This window comes from Doryrhamphus excisus, chromosome 3, assembly GCF_030265055.1.
Source record: "Doryrhamphus excisus isolate RoL2022-K1 chromosome 3, RoL_Dexc_1.0, whole genome shotgun sequence".
Classification (NCBI taxonomy): Eukaryota; Metazoa; Chordata; class Actinopteri; order Syngnathiformes; family Syngnathidae; genus Doryrhamphus; species Doryrhamphus excisus.
In genome coordinates this window covers 27,600,069-27,619,480 of record NC_080468.1, presented here as the reverse complement: position 1 = coordinate 27,619,480, position 19,412 = coordinate 27,600,069, and the positions used below count along the sequence as shown (strand labels likewise).

General features: G+C 42.2%; 2 protein-coding genes across 4 annotated transcripts in view; one reads left to right on the top strand and one right to left on the bottom strand.

The window, feature by feature from the left end:
• The window catches only part of col4a6 (collagen, type IV, alpha 6), a 66,350-nt gene extending 57,795 nt beyond the window's left edge, over positions 1-8,555 (bottom strand). For all 3 annotated transcript variants that reach the window (XM_058066375.1, XM_058066376.1, XM_058066377.1), the window contains exons 1-3: positions 8,484-8,555; positions 8,246-8,333; positions 8,131-8,176 (exon numbers count right to left, since the gene is read on the bottom strand). In XM_058066375.1, coding sequence (XP_057922358.1) covers positions 8,131-8,176; positions 8,246-8,256 — 57 coding nt within the window. In that variant the 5' untranslated portion in view covers positions 8,257-8,333; positions 8,484-8,555. The remainder of the gene's footprint in view (positions 1-8,130; positions 8,177-8,245; positions 8,334-8,483) is intronic.
• Positions 8,556-9,975: 1,420 nt separating this feature from the next.
• col4a5 (collagen, type IV, alpha 5 (Alport syndrome)) overlaps positions 9,976-19,412 on the top strand; it is a 31,321-nt gene continuing 21,884 nt past the window's right edge. The window contains exon 1 of the mRNA XM_058066378.1: positions 9,976-10,277. Coding sequence (XP_057922361.1) covers positions 10,200-10,277 — 78 coding nt within the window. The 5' untranslated portion in view covers positions 9,976-10,199. The remainder of the gene's footprint in view (positions 10,278-19,412) is intronic.

The following is a 19,412-nucleotide window of genomic DNA, read 5'->3' as shown; positions in this document are numbered from 1 at the left end:
TGGTAGCTATGGCAATGAGATGGAATGTTCATGTCGCCCCTGGCAACGCTTCATTAGCTATTACCCTTCACACGCTGACAGGTCCTAAGTCCAGACCTGTCCCCCTTCTGTCTGTGACAGATTCCAAGATCCTATATGTCACGTGGAATGCCGCTGGGATGAGAAATGCTGCTCTCCTGCATTGCGATTTCAATGAAATCCATCTAATTCAAAGAATTCGTACCAGTGCCAGTCTCGAGAGTCACCTTGAGAATTTGTGTATTGTTTTGACATATGTGCTTAAAGCGTGTACAAAACAGATGGTCTCAAGCCAGAAGCATGTCCGCTCTGTTTACATCACCGCACATCTGATCCACCTTGGTCCACTTGTCCTCCAATATCTCCGTAAAAGCAAGTAAACAAAGAGCTTCATGATGTTCCTGTCGGGATGATTTCATATGTACATATATTACCCATAAATCTCAAACATAAGGCGGAAGGCTTCTTTACACAAACAAAAATTTGCAAAAGGAAACCGGATGCTTTGCAAAACTATTAATGCAATCCAATAAAGTGCAACCAGGAGTTATTGCGACAGTCTTTGCTGGAAAACTGCCGCTGCAACTTGCCAATGATGAGTTATGAAATGTTAAAAGGCCAATAAATGTCATACCAATAAATGTTTGTAATTTCTCACATGAGTTCATCTTGGAAAAGGACTTTAAAAACATCACTTGTATTTATTTACTCATTACACCGTCACATTTACTGTACTGTCCTGCTGTACTGTCATTATGTTTTATTTTTACTAATGCTATTTCATTCAGGTCTTGTTTATTATTTCACATTAAAATATTATCATATTTGTTTATCATATGAATATGTTCCAGGCAGCACGGCGGTCGAGTGGTTAGTGCGCAGACCTCACAGCTTGATAGATAGATAGATAGACTCCCTTTATTGTCATTGCACAAAAACACAGTAGTGAAATTGCCAACGAAATGTCGTTGCCTGGCTCCCATATAATAACAGACACAAAAGAAGATAAGTAATAATAAATAATAATAATAATAATAATAATGTGGAGAACAGGTTTCAATTCCACCCTCGGCCATCTCTGTGTGGAGTTTGCATGTTCTCCCCGTGCATGCGTGGGTTTTCTCCGGGTACTCCGGTTTCCTCCCACATTCCAAAAACATGCTAGGTTAATTGGCCACTCCAAATTGTCCATAGGTATGAATGTGAGTGTGAATGGTTGTTTGTCTATATGTGCCCTGTGATTGGCTGGCGACCAGTCCAGGGTGTACCCCGCCTCTCGCCCAAAGACAGCTGGGATAGGCTCCAGCCCCCCCGCGACCCTCGTGAGGAAAAAGCAGTAGAAAATGAATGAATGAATGAATGAATATGTTCCAATATATATAATGTAAAAAAACACATAAAGTCATATAAAGACATATAATTTTTCCCACAAGAAATCATGTAAATACGATGACTCTGTTCCAGAAACTGGTCTCATTGAATCGCATGAAGTGACTTCACAAGCAAATCGTGTGGGTTGGAAGACATTACTTCTCGCATTCGCCATAGATTAGATAAAGTTACTTTTCAATCATCTTGTGTATCATTGTATATATTCTATATCATTTTATTATAGCGACAAAAAGTACAGATGTACTTCAATATACACGTTGCAATAACCCATACCGTGACCATTACCACTACCATTACCTTCACCATGACCATGACCCTTACCGCAGTGTAGAGGCTGCTTGCTTCTGTGTAGTATCTGAACAACGATAACAACTGATAAAGACTAATAAAAGACTGTGTGAGGTCAAATTTGCGACAAAAGCAAATGCAAAGTAAACAGCAGTGGGTCAGGGGTTTTGGGGGGGGTTCAGCATTTTGCACAATGCTGCATGAACACACTCATTAATTAACCGGCATTTGGAGGGGCCCTTCTGGAATGGAGCTAACGCTAAGAGGAAAGGAATGGTGCCAGGTAGCGCCAATATGCTCCAATGCTACATTTCATTTATTTACTTGTTAAGATGTACATTTGGAAAAGCCAATTCACAAGTAAAACAGTTTCAAGTCTGGAGAAACCTCTTGGAATAAGTTGGAGTGCTTTTAAGGAGATTGGACTGCAAAAAGGGAGCTCTTTGTTAGCGGCAATGTCACAGTTCTATTGTCGTTGCTTTTGGAATCCAGTCTACAAGCAGTTGTTGAATAAGAGCGTGCCAAAGGGACGGAGCGACCCAGTCCCTCTGGAGCCACTCCTCACTAAACAAGATTGTGTTGCAGAGGGAGTTCCGCTTGAAGAGTCAGGAAGGAGCATGTTCCTCAGCACGGAAAGTGAGGACACATCAATCAATCATAAGCTCACTTACATAGACGTTTGGATTAAAAAGCAAAGCCTGACAAATAAGCATTCCTGTCCCAGATGAAGAATGGGTTCAACTCCAGGGTGTGGGCGATCGCTTTGCGATGCGCCTGATTGACTCATGTGGTATTTTACCCTCTGGAAAGGTCTCCGAGACAAATTAGGAAGTCTTTCAGATTTATGGACAACAACTCTGACTGAGACAAACAATAAAACAGAAAAGTCACATAATTAGCGACAAATCATTTGCGCGCATACGAATCAACAAAAGTTCAAGAACGGGTTGTGGCATGAGAGTATTTCATCACATGCCAAATATCTAAATCTGCGTTTTATTGCCTTTATGTCCGCTCATTCCGCAATATAGTGTGGCGTTTCTGTAGCCGGCGGCTGCCATTTTTTTACAATGTTGACTTTGGCTGCTGCAAGTTATTACAACAGAAAGTCCGGAAAAACACAAAAATTCAATAAAAGGTACAAAATGCCACATTTTATCAGTCACGCAAAGCTTTGAGCTGCAGGCAAGGGAGGGGCTCTCTGGAAGAGGTCACCTGAGGAGGTCCGCCAAACATGGAAAGATGGAGTACAATGAATCCAAAATTTGATGGGATTGAGTTCCTACTTTGAATACTTTGGTTATGTTTATATAGTGCTATATTTACCAGCTGAGATTTCACCAAAAGCTTCTAAAATATACTGTTAAAGTGGGAGACGGCACTCCCATCCAATTTTCTCTTGTGGTTTTTTTTTCCCATTTCTGCAGGTTTTTAGAGAGAACTCAATGGAAGCCCTTGACACAGACCTCATGGAACATCAGGAATGACCAGTGCTTGGTAGAAGGTGCATGCACACAAATTTACAATTGCACAAAATTAAACCAACATCCCTAAGCCAATAATTTCAAGTACTGAAACTTGAAAGAATTGCACATGTGCATTCAACAGTTTAGAGAAGGTTGATCTATAAAGGTCATAAGCATTTTAGGGTCATTTTTTTGTGAATAATGTAGATTTTAGAAGCTTTTGTTGAAATCAAATATAACAGAATAAAAAATAACTCATGGTATTGTGATTTGGAATATTTGCGCAGCATCACCTATTATGTCACGAAAGCAAATCCTGACTTGTTCCTTCTATCCATGACAAAAATACCACAGTGATCACTAAGTGAACCGCATCCAAGTGTGCATCTTTTTTGGCCTTACATAGAAATAAGCCACAAGCATACCTGTTTCTCTCAAATGAAGTGACTCCATAACATTAATAGCATTTGAAAATCAACTCAACCTCAAACAAACGCTTGCATGCACCCACAAGTCGGGGGTGGGGGGGAACAAAAGAAGATGTGTTCCCTCTGCACAGGCATGCAAATGGTAATTGCTCCAAAGAGGGGGAAAAAAATAGTTGATGTCTAATGCCAAAGTAATGAGAACAAAGCTAGGATGAGAGCTGTCATGTATCCCGACCTTCAAAACAAACATTTCCAAAGAAGAAGAAGCGCTTGCAAAAGCTAAATAAGCCAGGCGAGCGTGCACGGGGGCAACGAGAGGGGAGATCAATGATGATACATTAAGGGGAAGAATGGAAGACAAACGAGGACAAGGAGATTGTAGGGGTAATCCTTCAGTGCAAACACCCCCGAGGGAGCGGGCACGTCCAACAAGCTAAGACAGCACCCCTAGCCTGCCAAACACTGCCCCACCTCAGCTCTCAACTTCACAAACACTCAAAGGGCCGGCAGATAGCGTTGCTGCTTTTAGGCCTGCAGAGCTACAGCCCCCACCCTCCCCAGCCCCCCAAAAACCTTACACCCACCCGTGTCATCTCTCCTTCAGTGACAAAAAAAAACCAGTGCCATACACAAATCTGGAGAGCTGGCAATGGAATGTTAAGCGGTCGCCACGGCCACGAGCCCCCGCTGCCTTTGTGCTCGCGTCACCTCCGACCCCTTGTATCTCGCCACGACCAAAGTGAAAGTGGCTGCACCGTGGGGAATGGACACGCCGTTTTCTTTGGCATCCGATTGCTTGGATTCAAGTTTCCAACTTACACAAGAGCAGCATGGGGATGATTGATGGCTCGCATGGCCGATCATTCTTATCAGCCACACCAAAGACAACAACCGTCACACTTTGTCAGCACGCTGTCGACACCACAGATGGAGGCCCTGTCCGTTCTTGGGACTTTTTTGGGCGAGTTGAAAAAAAAGTTGCATCCAGACAGGAACCCATCACGAAGTAAAACCGATGTAATATACAAAGCACTCCTACATGTGGTGCTGTGAACAGGCACATGACGTGCCAAACCATAGAAGAAGAAAAGAACACATGCACGGAAATCTGAACAAAAATCTGAACAAATAATGTTGAGTCATGTCCGATATTATGCAAACTTGTCATCAAGACTCACTTTTGGTCACGTTATCGTCATCGTTCTCATATTGCATAAGGCACCGTTTTCAAAAAATACCATGTCAATGAGGCTGAAAAGTTAAAATACTTTGTCGCTTTGATCTGAAACCGTTTCCGTGTGGACTCGATACCTCCGGAGGACTTCCTTCATCATGGACATGATACTGCCTCTAACCCATTCCTAGTTAGATGAGGCCACCACGTTATAAAAACTGTAGTAAGCACATAAGCTAACCGATTATGTTGTTGTTGTTCAAGTACAATTGTAATGTTAGAACTGTAGCAACTGTGTTGCAAACGTTGTTTGTGTTCTTCTTACTTCTTACTGCTACCTTGTTTATTTGATATGTGGTATCTATTACAGTACATTGGACGACTGTATATGTAAAAAGTGGACACAAAGTCACACACAAACTAAGCTCATTAGCAAAAGCTACAGGTACACAAAATGGTACATTCTCAGGAAACACTTTTAAACTCACAAAGTTCCAGAATCAAGGCTAACACATTTCCATTACAGGACTGTGGCACCCCGAACACTTATTTAGAAGTGGTGAAAAAAATTGTAAAATATAAGTGGAGGGATTTTCCCCGGTGTAATACCACACACAGACACTTACACCTATGACTTTATGTATGCACCACACAGGTTGCAGAGGCTTTAGGTCTCTACAGGTTTTATAGGTCCCAGATCCACTAAAGCCATAAATTGAAACGTCTGCAAAGTGGTACCAAAAGAACTGATCCCTACGGCAACCTTCCTGGAACGGGACAGTACTTAATGTGTGAATGATGCAAAACAAGGCCGGCATTTTCAATAGAATGTCACCATAATTCAGTGTTTGTTTTTGTACGGACATATCTAGTTGGTCTGCTTTGTACGACAAACAGACCAAGGAAGGAGGAGGTATGGAGCTAACTGGGCCAAAAATCATCTTGTACTGAATTGATGGTCTTGTGCAAACCAAAAGGTAAAAATGTGACCCACAAAATACTAGTAGGCGTAAAATAATGTGGGCTTGTGGTAAGTTGTACATTTCAAGTGATCTGCATCGTCACTTTCTGGAATGTTCCAGTCTATAGCACCTGCAGGGACAGCGAGACAAGTCTTGCCAAGCTCTGAAAGAATTTGGGAGGCAGAAAACTCTTCTTCTCCTGCACATAAGAGGGTGAAAACTGGTCAAAACATGCGCTCCCGACTGTTGCCTGTGTTATTATTCTTCAGACCACTACACCACATGGTGGCCCGGTTGTTAAACCACATGAGTTAATTGACTTGAAATGTCTCACACAGTTCTCAAAATATTCCTCTTAACTTTATGCTAAGAGTCCACTGGGCCGGCACCAGTTGGTGCCACGTCGTGCCAATGCAATTTGCTGTGGCACCCAGTGTCACCAATAAGGTGCCGATTGGCCTACAGTGGCTCAAACTGCCTCCCAGCTGGCTTGTGGTGGCCGCCAAATTTGAGTTTGGCGGCAAGAAAATTTCAAAATGTTAAAAATGTATTGTATTAATGTATGTATGTAATGTATTATTGTATTGTATGTATTGTATTGTACTTGTATTAAGCAATCAGGTGTCCACCAAGTGGAACCAAATGTCACAAACAATCCATCTATTGGAATCCACTGGAATGTAATGGCGCAAACAATCCGCCTATTGGAATCCACTGGAATGTAATGGCAGGAGCCAAGTTGTGCCAATGATGCTAGGAGTCCACTGGGCCGGCGCCAGTTGGTGCCACGTCGCGCCAATGCAATTTGCTGTGGCACCCAGTGTCGCCAATAAGGTGCCGAGTGGCATACAGTGGCTCAAACTGCCTCCCGACTGGCTCATGGTGGCCCGTCGTGGCGGCAAAATTTGAGTTTGGTGGCAAGAAAATTTCAAAATGTTAAAAATGTATTGTATTAATGTATGTATGTAATGTATTGTACTTGTATTAAGCAATCAGGTGTCCACCAAGTGGAACCAAATGTCACAAACAATCCATCTATTGGAATCCACTGGAATGTAATGGCAGGAGCCAAGTTGTGCCAATGATGCTAGGAGTCCACTGGGCCGGCGCCAGTTGGTGCCAGTTTGCGCCAAAAACTCCTAGCATTAAAGAGAGAGAATTCCGGGGCATACCATTTGCAGAGTAACAAATTTGTGCAATATTGGTTGATGTTAAGCTAAACACGACTTAGCAATTGTCTGTCTGATGATTACAATGATATCTGCATAACATGTATGTCAGCATCTCTTCTGAAGCATTTTGACCTCAACAAAAAAATGTAAAGATATCCCATGGAGCTGTTCCTTTTGGGGACACTAAACCAAGGTCCATGAGTGAACCACTCCATGGAATAAGATAGCGCAGACATTACTGCTAGCATAGCCTTATGTCTTTTCAATGTTTCACCATGTTTCTTCCATGATGACTTCCTGTATGTTACTAGTTTGCCACCATCTTGCTTCCCACTTCTTCTTTCCCGCCATAATCCTCCTCCCTACATCCATTCCTCCTCACCTGCGTGTCTGTGCTAATACTAGTAGAGTATGAGTATGTGTGGTGTGGGGAGCATCTAATTAGGGTTCTTCCACTTTTTGCACAACATGGAAGTGTCCACCCCCCCTCCTCCAAGTGTTCCTCCAACCTTATACAAGTATACAATTGTCTTGCAAAGATGAACACTAAAGTTGTGGCCATTTTGAAGTGGAGCTACTGTCATCCCAACAACAGTATCTATGGCTACAAAGCCCCCCCGCAGACCACCCAAATGGACTCATCTCTCAGTCAGTGCCCACACTACACTTCACACACAACAGTGGGTGTAGGTGATCCATTTAAAGTCAGTACGGCACAATTCCCAAAACATCAGCTTCATGTTTGGTATAATTTAGTAAAGTTTTTTTTTTCATAAACATATGAAAAAATATTTGTTGCTTGCTAGGACGAAAGTGGTGAAAGTTTAAAGCCTTGAGATGCATCTAGTGGGCGTGGCTTGAGGGAAAGGGCAGGTTGTCTGCCTTCTCAATATTAATGAGGAGGGCGTGGCTTGACTTGCAAATAAGTCAGAGCGGCCCACTCAAACGTGGACTACTTTTTACAATCACTATTTTAAAAAAATAACTAAAACAGATACCTCACACCGTTAAGAAGCTGTAAATAAACAACTTATTATACAATAATGTCATTAAAAATAAAAAGTTTAAGCAAAGCATCCAGGTTTTGCAGGTTGAATATTGCTAGACTAACTAAAACAATGACTCTACATCAACAATGATGCTAAAAAAGCATATCAAGTCTAAAAAGTGACCGTAACACAGCACAGCAGCCGGTCACGTGTTAAATAAAATATAAAATATGACACTTACTGCGTGGGTAGATCTCACCGCCAAGACGACTGCCACCACACAAACCCTGCAACAGATTTGCTTAGTTTTTGCTTTCAATCAGCGGCTGACTTTGGAGTGTTTTTAATGAACTTACAGCAGTTTCATTGTGGGGAATGGATTCCCAAATCTTCACCAGCAAAGCACTTGTAAGGCGCTCATCGACAGCACCAAGACCCGGTCATCTACACACACACACACACACACAGAGAGAGAGAGAAAGTAGTCCCACTTTAAAACAACACTCAAAGCCACTTTTGCGCACACGGGGCTGACTCCGACAGGTGACTTTCCTCTTGGTAAACTGCTAAGTTTAGATTTAGATCCAAACTCACCAAAAGTTGCACGGCGGTGAAGTCGCTGCTGAGCACTCCGGGCTGCTGCGCTTCAACTCTGCAGCGCAGCTCCGCAGCCTAATGGGAGGGGCCTACACATGTCAGTCATGGGTTTCTCCTGCAAGCACAGGAGACGTTTCCACTCTCAAGTTTTTCATCGTGTGCCTTCAACCAACGTCGATATAGTAGTTCGTTACTGAGCATCGAATACATATGAACTACTGTGCAAATATTACATTTATAAAAAAAAATACAAATACATGTAAAAACCCTGCATGTGGGCGGATTGATACAATATCAATAATATCAATACACATAATAACTTGTTTTTCAGTTGTCTTTTGTACAGTATTTTTAAAGTGTATGTTGTTTACAAACTCTTAGAATAAAAAAAGTCAAAGGATTATTTTAGCTCTATTGCTCAACTGAAGGTTAGTGTTTTTATTAGGGATGTCCGATATCAGCATAGAAATGTGATATCGGTCCATATCGCTATAGGAATTTTTCTTAATCATGAAAACTTTATTTAAAAAATGCTTTATACAACACATATGTGTTCATTCCACCAGAGGAGATGTGTCATGCTACATATATTGGTATCAGTATTGGCCGATATCAGTTTTGGAGAGTCGGACGATAACGATTTTATTGTTTTTTGGCAAAAAAAAAAAAGCCAATACCGGACATCCCTGGTATTTATCCATCACATCTATTTTCTATGCCACTTATCCTCATTTTTGGGTATCAGAGGTTTTAGTATCACCCACCCCTACCATGCAGAAATTAATCAGAACCAGGCAACATTGAGAAAGTTTTTGGCTGTTTCGACTGATAATGTTCTCCAGGGATGCGTGCCAGAGCTCCTTAAGTTTTGCCCTTTGATTGACAACGACTGCAGTGTGATATTCAAACATGGAATAAACTCTGCCTTGACTTGGTACACAAGGTGTGTGTTTTGTGTGTATCGGGCTTGACAATGATTGGGACAACTTTGGAGTAGAAAGCTTGAGAGTGCCATAAATGTTTAAAAAAGTGAATATTTAAATGTTGGTGTTTCCCAGAGACCTCCATTGTCAAGTAGTGTTATCTCAATGTCTTGTCCCAGTCGTAAGTAATTATTTGATGTGCAGCAATAATATGGGAGGAATGCAACATGTTGGGGCGTATAAGGAACACAAATAACGTTTTATTCCAGTCCCCTTTTTCTGTGCAGCCTCAGGCGTGGGTAGGAGGACTGCACTAGGCTGTATCCATCCGCCCTTGAGCAGCGCGAACTTGTGACTTTACTTTTTTCTTTGCACTTAAACAAAAATGATAGCGTATACTTGTTTTAACTGGACTTCTATGGAATGTTTTTGTAAGGTTCTTGCAGGAAAGCAATCATGAAAGTGATCTTCTAGACGAGTCGCAGTGAAGGTGCGTGTTTCTTGTATCAATGCGCAGTTGGAAGTAGATCCGGCTGGGACAGGTTCGCAAGTGGAGCGGAGGGGATTCAGAGAGGGGGACCAGAGAGGCGTACGGTACCACAGCCAGGACCACTTTGGAGCCTCTGCAACAAGAAGACGGGACAACCAGCGTGTCCCTCCGTTTTCCACGTCCACGCAGCGCAGACAAGGGGGGTGGGAGGCGATGACACGCCAGTAGTGAGGCGCACTTTTTCCCCAGTCTTTTAAGCAGGCGGATCCCCGTCGATCCGCTTTCTGCTGAACGTTCAAGATGAGCAAAGACTCGAAGCTGGCTGTGGTCCTGCTGCTCGTCGTCCTGTGCGTCGCCGTGCAGATGACCGACTCTGCGGTAAGTCGCGCTCACTTTGACCCGGCATGCACGCACTCTCAGGCCGCCGGAGTGTCGCGCGGGACCCGGGGTAAAGGTGCACCCCCCGGGCCCGGACACCAGCGGCTTTCCCGCAGTTTATTAATAGACTTTTTGAAGTTAACCGCACAATTACACGCAACATTTACTCTATGCACTTTATTAATGACTTGCACCTGTCTTTTATTCTTTATAAGTGCAAACAGTAGTTATAGAGATACTGTAATAAAGATGGAGAAAGTGTTCCTGTGCAAAAACATTATTTCGGACACACTATTTGTTTGCATAATACTGCCTCGAACATGCACGTATAGTTGCAAGCAGTGCATGCAAAATATTCCAATACAGGGGCGCCATTATATGAATATTAATGCTCATGAATAATTAATTAAATCCCTGCATGGCCACGCCCTCTTCCTCAAAAGGCGTGTCCGAAGGGGGGCTTGCACACTTATTGCAGACAGAAAAAAAAGGTGGTTACCATGGAAATGATGGTGTATACTGTATCTGCATGCTTATCTTGTATTGATAACCAATAAATGTGATTCAAGCAGAATTAGTATTAGGAAGATCAAAGTGTCAAACTGTCAGTTAATGTTAAGAATGGACTTTTAAGTGGTATTTGTATTACTGATGTGCGCTCACTGAGGCCCCCCAGTGGTGACTGAGTGTACGGCATGTTGTCTTCAAAATACAGTCAGCCCCAAACAAACCACAAACAGATTTAATCACAAGGCTTATCGGATGTAGTTCTGTAAATTATTTGAATCATGTGCACAAGTTTAAATGAGCTGTGATAGGAGGAGATAGACCTGATGTGGACATACTGTACACTTCTCATGCATACACTTGTGTGTGTGTGTGCGTGTGCGGCATCAATCCTCACGCAGATATGAATCTCCTCTTAGCCAGCCCAGGTGAGGGAGTTCAGCAGTAACGCATACCTGGACGTTTTCCTTTGAACCTGACATGCTGTACAACTGCCAACACACACTTAATTTGAGGCCTGCCTTCCTGTGCGTGCGCGCACACACACACACACACACACACATTTCCCTCATAGAGCACTTCACGTGACCCACACACCTTAGATTTAAGGTAGCCATAACAGCCTCAGGTTCGCATCATCACGTTTCACGGTTTTTCGTCCTCTTTTGTGTTCTTTTGAGGTAAAGGGGTGGCCAAGGGGGTGCCCAAGGGATAAATGCAGAAATTACTTTCAAAATATTAGGACATACTTTGATGTTCTTAGGAGATTAAAATAAATCAACCACTGTAAGTGATTCAATTAGAAGTAAATGAAATAATAAAATCCATAGAAAATCGCACGCATTAAAATACAAAAGACAGGGAAGATAAGAAGTGATAAATAAAAATGGACAAAAATTGTATATTGATAAATTTTTTATAAATAAATAAAGATGAGAAGTTTTACAAAGTTATTCAATTTGAAGTATTATTTGAATTATTTTTAAATATCCAAATTGTGTTTAATGTTGTTGTTTTGTTTTTTTTTAAAAGCAAACTACTTTGGACACCCCTGGTGTAGCGGCTAGGGCAAGGTCAGGCCAAAAAACACCCACTCTGCTTTGTATCAAAGCCTCATCTTCCGGGAGCCGCTGTGACACATCTGGAGGATTACCGTAATGACATGTACATCACTGCAAAGGGCAGTACCTCTAGTTAGGGAGTTATTTCAATTGCGACAATAGTCAAAAAATTCTGGTAGTTTCAGAATAGGTTTGCAAATTCTTGTCGCTGGTCACTGTTGGTGGGGTTTTTGATGAAATTGTTTGGAAAAGTTGGGTGGACTGGATTAAAGGTTTAGTTGTTTGCCCATGCCTGGTCTGGAGTAGAGTAGTCAAGTTTGGTTGGATACCTCACAGTCAACAGTCAGGGCAAAGACAATACACTAATTCTAAGGTTATTGGAAATTGCAAGTACTGTATTTAATATAGACAGTTTATGTATATATTTTTAAAGAGGACACCGGGATGGTGTTGGTGTCACTGTGGTGCCAATGAGCTGAAGATGCCACCAGAAGTCACAAGTGGGCAAAAATCAACAGCGATTGTTTGGACAGCTAATTAGCCCCTTTTCTCCGGGTCCTGGTTGTCTTATTTATATACAAACAGTTCAGCTAAAAGACGGACAGGGAACTATTTTTATTGTGTCTTATAATTGTTTCATTTTCTGTCACCTTTCAGTCAAACACACCATTATGGACCTAACACCCCCGTCCCACACACATACACTTTACTCATCACTTCATTAGGTACACCTGCACCATCTAATGAGAGCTGCCTTCTGCAGATAAAGTCATGGCAATGCTGTGAATAATGTTTATGGCGCCCCCTATGGGTTGTGGTCAAAATGTTTAAGATGCTCATGTACTGTAAAACATGTTTTTATAGCTTTACATGCAGAAAACAATTTCAAATTCATACAAATGATGAATGAACATTTAAGGTTGCTTTTACCTTCATTGAAGACATGATTCTTGACGTGACTGTTCCCAAAGGCACAATGTGGCAGCAAGATCAACCACCTTCCTGTTTTGACATGATTTGTTTTTTTTAATTCAATAGTATTCCTCACCTTAATACTCTCACACAAAATGAAGCCAAATAAAGTTTCAAATGCCAGCATTTTGATAAAGAATTTAATTGAAAAAAAAAACTAATGGCAAACAGGAAAACGACATCCTTGTGGTGTCTCGCTGCCACAGCTAGTCTTTGCAAACAGTAGTCTACAATGAAGATAAACTGCGCTTTTTGGGGGGGAATTTTTCCCAACGTCCACAATCCTTATGTCAGACATGAACACACATCTTTCTCTTTTCTGTGCATTCTAAAGATAACAGCTAAAAAGAGACAGATCGTTACTGTAATGGGACAATACACCTATGTCCCCTACAAAGACCTCTATTAAAACCCTCCCAAGTGCTCCAACGAGTTTTTATGGTTTTATATACACGCTGTAATGTAATACTGTCATACTTACATTTGTTGGTCATTTTAAACATTACCGGTTTGAGGAATTGTGAGCAGGGCACTGACACACGACGCAAAGTGACTTGCTAGCTGGCTAGTAGCTAGCAGGTGTGGCGAGGCTAAGTGTCAACACGTTCAATCGGCGTAACAATGTTAATAATAATAATTCAAATGTTTGGTTAATATTTTTTATTTTGTTTGTATATCTTTATAACACGGAAAAGAGAAAAAAAGTATTTATGTCTTACATAAGGATTGTTGACAATGGGTAAAATTCTACCAAGAAGTGTAGTTTTCCTTTGAATATTCGTTTAGCCCTTTCCTTTGTCATATTTATGCGTGTCAAATAGTTTTCTGTATGTAAAACTATAAATATAAATCTATAAAAAAATTTTCTCATGCTTTCAACCTTGTGGCTTGTACAGTGACGTGGCTAACTTATGGCTTAAAACTACATTTCCCATGATGGAATTGCAGATTGTGGACGAGTGAATTTGACGCTAATATCATATCTTATGCCGCAATCTCTGACACATCTTACTTGAAGTTTGATCAAGTGTGGAATTGCTATAGCTTCTGTTTGGAATACTTATCCACTATCACCAAAAGGCTTTCCAAAGGCTGGACTGAATGAACAGGTGAGCTCAGGCTAAGTGGCTAATTTGCATAGACAGTGAAGAGTGAGAGGAAGAGAGACTGACAAAGTGTGTGACGAAGGAATAAAGAGGCTGATCAATTGTGATGTTTGTCAAGATGACTTGGACTTTCCCATTGTATTAATAATGCAACAAGATGGGCCCCATATTGTATGCTAACTGTAACATGCACGCTAACCGATGGTAGATGTTGATTATGTCGACTTATTCTTTGCAGCCCTATCAAAGACTAATAAGACAGTTGCTTAGATGTTTTATTTGATGGTCCTCATTTACAGCCATGAGCAGTCCTACCAAATTTTGTGTTAATCCTGCTAAACACCCTTAAATTAGTATTTTGTAACGCTGCGTGAGAAATTTCCAGTTGGCCTGATTTAAGAGGTTTAATAACAGTGCCACTGTGTTACGTATTTGTTAGAAAAATAATAGAACAGGGAACACAGTAGGGGTGCATGTTTTCACAGATTTTCACCCCTTTGTGTGTGCAGCGGTTCAGGGGGAGAAGAGCTTAAAAACAAGTAGCAGTCCCCCTAGGACCACACCTTTGACACCCCTGACTTAAAGAAACACATGCGCTGGGCATGTTGCAGCTATTCTGCAGCTGTTCCTAATGTTATGTCCAGTGGCTTGGTGGTGATTCAGGTGGAGGACGTCTGCCATTTCTCAAAGTGCTTCAATGTGTTTTCTTCTTTTTGTGGCCAGCCTAATGACAAAATCAGACATCTGGACTACAATAAGCTGTTGATGTGCTACCGAGCAAGGTTTGTGGGGTGTTGACATCTTACAGAAATTCAAAAGGTTGGCCAAATTCTTCTCTTTTTTTTGAATGAAAAAGTTGTTTTGGTCCAAATCGTGTTCTGTTGTGTGGTTGCAATCCATCGGGCTACCGTACAAATCCACCCACCCTTTTTTTCTCTTTTCCTGCGAGCATCCCTTCCCTTGTTTTCCTGGCCAAAAGCAGCGCTTGGGGACAAATGATTCTACAAGGGAAAGACAGACATGTAGCTAAGACGGAAACAATAAAGCCCACCGGATGAGCGCAAATAAGCAACAGAAGTAAGGAAATATAAGATTCATTGCATATTTTGCCAATAAGCTTAGCATTAACATTAGCATCATTCGCCCAATAAAATGTACATTTGCATGTTTGCACGTGAGCAGAAGACAAGATAAGTGTTTTATCGTCGCATCTCCCTGCAGCCCTTCGCCTCGCCATCAGACAGACAGATGGCCAAACGATAGCTTGCGCTCTTTTGTGGGCTATCTGCATGAACCAATGAAGTAGAGAAGCTGTTTTGACTGGCGAGGTTGCGCTTGTTAAACTTTTTTTTGTGCGGGAGCTTACTTCTTTCCTCTTCGTGTTGCCTCGCTCGCTTCCTATCAGAGAGCCTGCTTCCGCCATCATGAGGAGAGATGTTTGTGTCAACACGGTGCACCTTATGTTACATATGTCTGATACATTGCCTGGAAAATTATTTACTTTGGCATTTTCCTTAGTAGGCTGCACGGTGGTGAGTGGTTAGCGCACAGGCCACACAGCTAGGAGACCCAAGTTCGATTCCACCCTCGGCCATCTCTGTGTGGAGTTTGCATGTTCTCTCCGAGTGTGCCTGGGTTTTCTCTGGTTACTCCGGTTTCCTCCCACATTCCAAAAACATGCTAGGTTAATTGGCGACTCCAAATTGTCCATAGGTATGAATGTGAGTGTGAATGGTTGTTTGTCTCTTTGTGCCCTGTGATTGGCTGGCACCCGAAGACAGCTGGGCTAGGCTCCAGCACCCCCGTGACCCTCGTGCGGATAAGCGATAGAAAATGAATGAATGAATTTTCCTTAGCAGTAATCAACACAAGTATGGAGACCAACAGGAAGGGAATTCCAATTCCAATCCGTGGAGATTTTGGCTTATTGTTGTGAGGTGATAATTCACTGATGTTGGCTCTAGTTCATCCCAAAGGTGTTCAACGGTGTTTTACCACAGTCAAATTGCTTATGTTTTACCATTAATGAGCAGAAATATAATACGTGAACAAAATGTGGTGTTCCTAATGGCATTTTTTGACAGTACCAGTCCCTTGCTATATCACAGTTCATGAATTCACTAATAATTGCTTTTTTGTAGTTTACTATGTTGTATTATTAATTTTAAAAATATTGAAAGACAAAGATATATGCAGAATTCTGGCCACTAGGAGTCAGTCAAATATTAATATTATCGTCATACTGCATGGAGTCAGCCATGGTATGTCTGACATGGGAGAGTGAAAAGACGTTTTCCTCCTAGTCATTGTGGAAGTGGTATGTTTTGGCTTCTTTGTCCTTCGTCCCCACTCCGTTTTAAAGTCTTTCTTAAGTTTAGAATACAGCAAATAAATTGGAGGCCCACTAGCTTGCTAATGTTTAAAGCCATGGCAATCTCTTACAGTTGAAGAATGTGGCGTAAACAAAGAATAATCGTGTAAAGGAGACTATAGGGCAGTGGTTCTCAATTATTTTCTGTCATGCACCTCCAGGGGTTTTCACGCCCCCCCACTTGAAATACTCTTGAGACTCTGATATTATGTATTTATTTATCTGTACTGTACACACTGAGCTCAAACCTGAAACCAGTGAAATGCAAGAAAAGCGTATTCAAGAGTCAAATTTCATGTTGAGTATGATACATTTTGTACATGTTGGCGGTTCTGCACTAACATTGAAAGTACTATCCGCCTCTTACGCCCCCTTTGATAGTTCCTAGGGGCCCCGCAGGGAAGCCTGCCCCACTATTTGAGAAGCCCTGCTATAGGGGTGCTCTATCTACAGGAGCCAAATGTGATTAAAATCACCTCCCTCACTTTTGAGAGAAGATGGCTGGCTTCCTTAACGACCCACCCCCATTCGTGCACCCACAGATTTGGCTTCACCACACATCTTAAAATAAAGTTCTACCAACAAGGCAAGATTTTTGAACAACGCACTTCCAATACACTTTATGGCACCTGTGAGACGCATTTAAAATAGTCAAAGAATACTAACAAATCCTGTTCAGGTTGTGCGTTTCTTAGGTGAAGGTAGCCTTAGTTAATCTCAGATCAGTGGCGACTGGAATGCAACTAAGCTGAGGATATTGTCCGACTTGTGAGACAACTCACTGCTGTGTTTTTCCATCTTTATTGTCAATAAAATACAACTCGGTGGGGAAGTTGCAAAGCTGGCTGCTTTTGAGCGAGCGCGTCTACACTGACGGCGTTGCATTCCGGGCCTCCGCTGCACAAACAGCACCCCCGCCGCCTGCAACAATGGGAAATCAAACATCTGGTTAGGCGCTGGTAGATGTGGCGTGTGTAACGGTAACGACAATAATCATATCAAATCATTTGCCGGCTATCACTACTTCACAATACTTCACCAATGAGGCACATTTTGTGTATAATTCTATTTATGTGACACAATTAATCATTATACATAACTCATAATATAGTATTACAAATGTGTCACCAGTCACCAGTTTTAGTGTTTGCTATTTACTTATATCAGAGAGGAAACATCAAATACTAGATCATCACCAAAATGAAGTGCAAAGCTCCTGAAAGGAAAAGAATGTAACCCCCCCCCAATACATTTTCTGTGCTCATTGGGTCCTCCTGTGGTGATGAGGTGGAACTACATCCACAACGATCATCTCCCTGACTTGTCTTTTCAACTTTGCACCACATCCAGGATGAGAACACATTGCTTTTTGTCCCGAAATTCTCGCTTATCTTGTTGTGTCTACAGTCGCTGCTCTGGGGTAAAAATATTAAGATAAGAGATTTTATACACCGTTTTGGCTTTAATGGCACATTTAGCCGCGTCATATGGTTCATGCTCATCTTGTTAGCCGCTATTGGACACGCATGTACTCACAACCACCACTCCTAATCTCTAATTTCTTGTGCCAAGCGATGATGTATGTGCAGGGAGTGTCAAGTTCAGACCTGTGCGAGACAGGGCCGGGCCTGGGCGGGGCCAGGTGGGGTTGATATCATGGAATTCCAACACCCCCCACCCCACCCCACCCCCCAACCCACTTTGCTGGGAAGCTGCACATGAGGACTGCTGGAACAAACAACCGATAAATCAGCAAGACAACACAGCGAAACTAATGACTTCCCATTCTGCCTTGGCTTCCCTCCATCACGGATCCTTCAGCAGCCCTCCTCTTTTATTTAAGGCCAACGGTACATAGTACATTGAGTGAGGGGCGGGAAGTATTTGAGACACATTTTCGAGATTTGGGTTATGAAGCTGTTGAACTTTGACCTCCTTTCCTATGATGCTTATCAGTATGGATACATAATGCTGTTATTTATGCACCAAGAAGTTCCAAAAGTGCAAGAATAGCCACAGGGGTCAACATCCATCATCTCAAATGAAAGGAACAACCAGAAGAAAGAGAATTCCTGGCAAATTCCCAGAGGAGTGTGGCGACAAGATTGTACACGTGCAACTCGGGTGCCCCATCAGGGTCTTCCTCCTCCAGTCAAAACACACTCGGGGTGCAAATATTTTCTTTGCTCGTCGTCACCTTGAAGTAGTCAAAGTCCAGCCGTGATGAAAGGGATCAACACGAAGGCTCGGCGCTCCAAGCGCCAGTCTCCGGAGAGGGATAAACTCACAGGCTGATGCTTAACACATGAACACACACACCAAATGACCTACATTAATTGCACTATGGACCTTCTCCTATAGGTCTAAAACTGCAAACAAGCCTTTTCTTTATCCCCTGTCATTGAAATGAATGATGATGAGTCATTGTTAGTGGCTTTTATGTGTTGCTAGGCAGAACTTGTGAGGCAGGTCCTGTTTTTATCCATGAAACTGACCTGTGATCAGCCATTTAAAGTTTTCATAGGGGCTTAATTTACCTAAAAGGGAATGAACATATTATTTAGTCTGCAGCTGTGTCCTGTTGACAGTTTAATGTCACTGTGTGTGTTTGTGTGTGTTTGTGTGTACAAGTCTAATCATCAAGTCTCTGAAGAACCAAGGGAAATTCCAAACTCGTCAGTCTAATCCTACCCCTTCCGCCCAGCCGCTCGCCTTCCTCCGACTCATCCTCACCTGCCGGTCTATTTTGAGTCGGGCAGACAACCGCAATGTATCCCACCAAACATGCATCGTCGCCACGCCTTTCCAAGTTCTGCGTCACTGAGTATGGGATGCACAAGAGATGGTGTTTTCGGGCGAGGTTGGGCAAGAACATGGCATGATTGCTTGCCCACGAACGCAACATCATTATTACGGACAAAAAGTCGAAGCCCATTCCCGAATAAAGATGAGTCATTCAATGAATACAATCGCGCCTCTCGCAAGTAATTAACAAAAGCCACCACTTTACAGGAAATAAATCATCAGAATGACTCAAAATGAGACTGGAAATAACCCACAGAGTCAAGAATCAGAGTCAGAATAGCAAAGATGCTGAGTATGTGTCCACTTCCTCTTA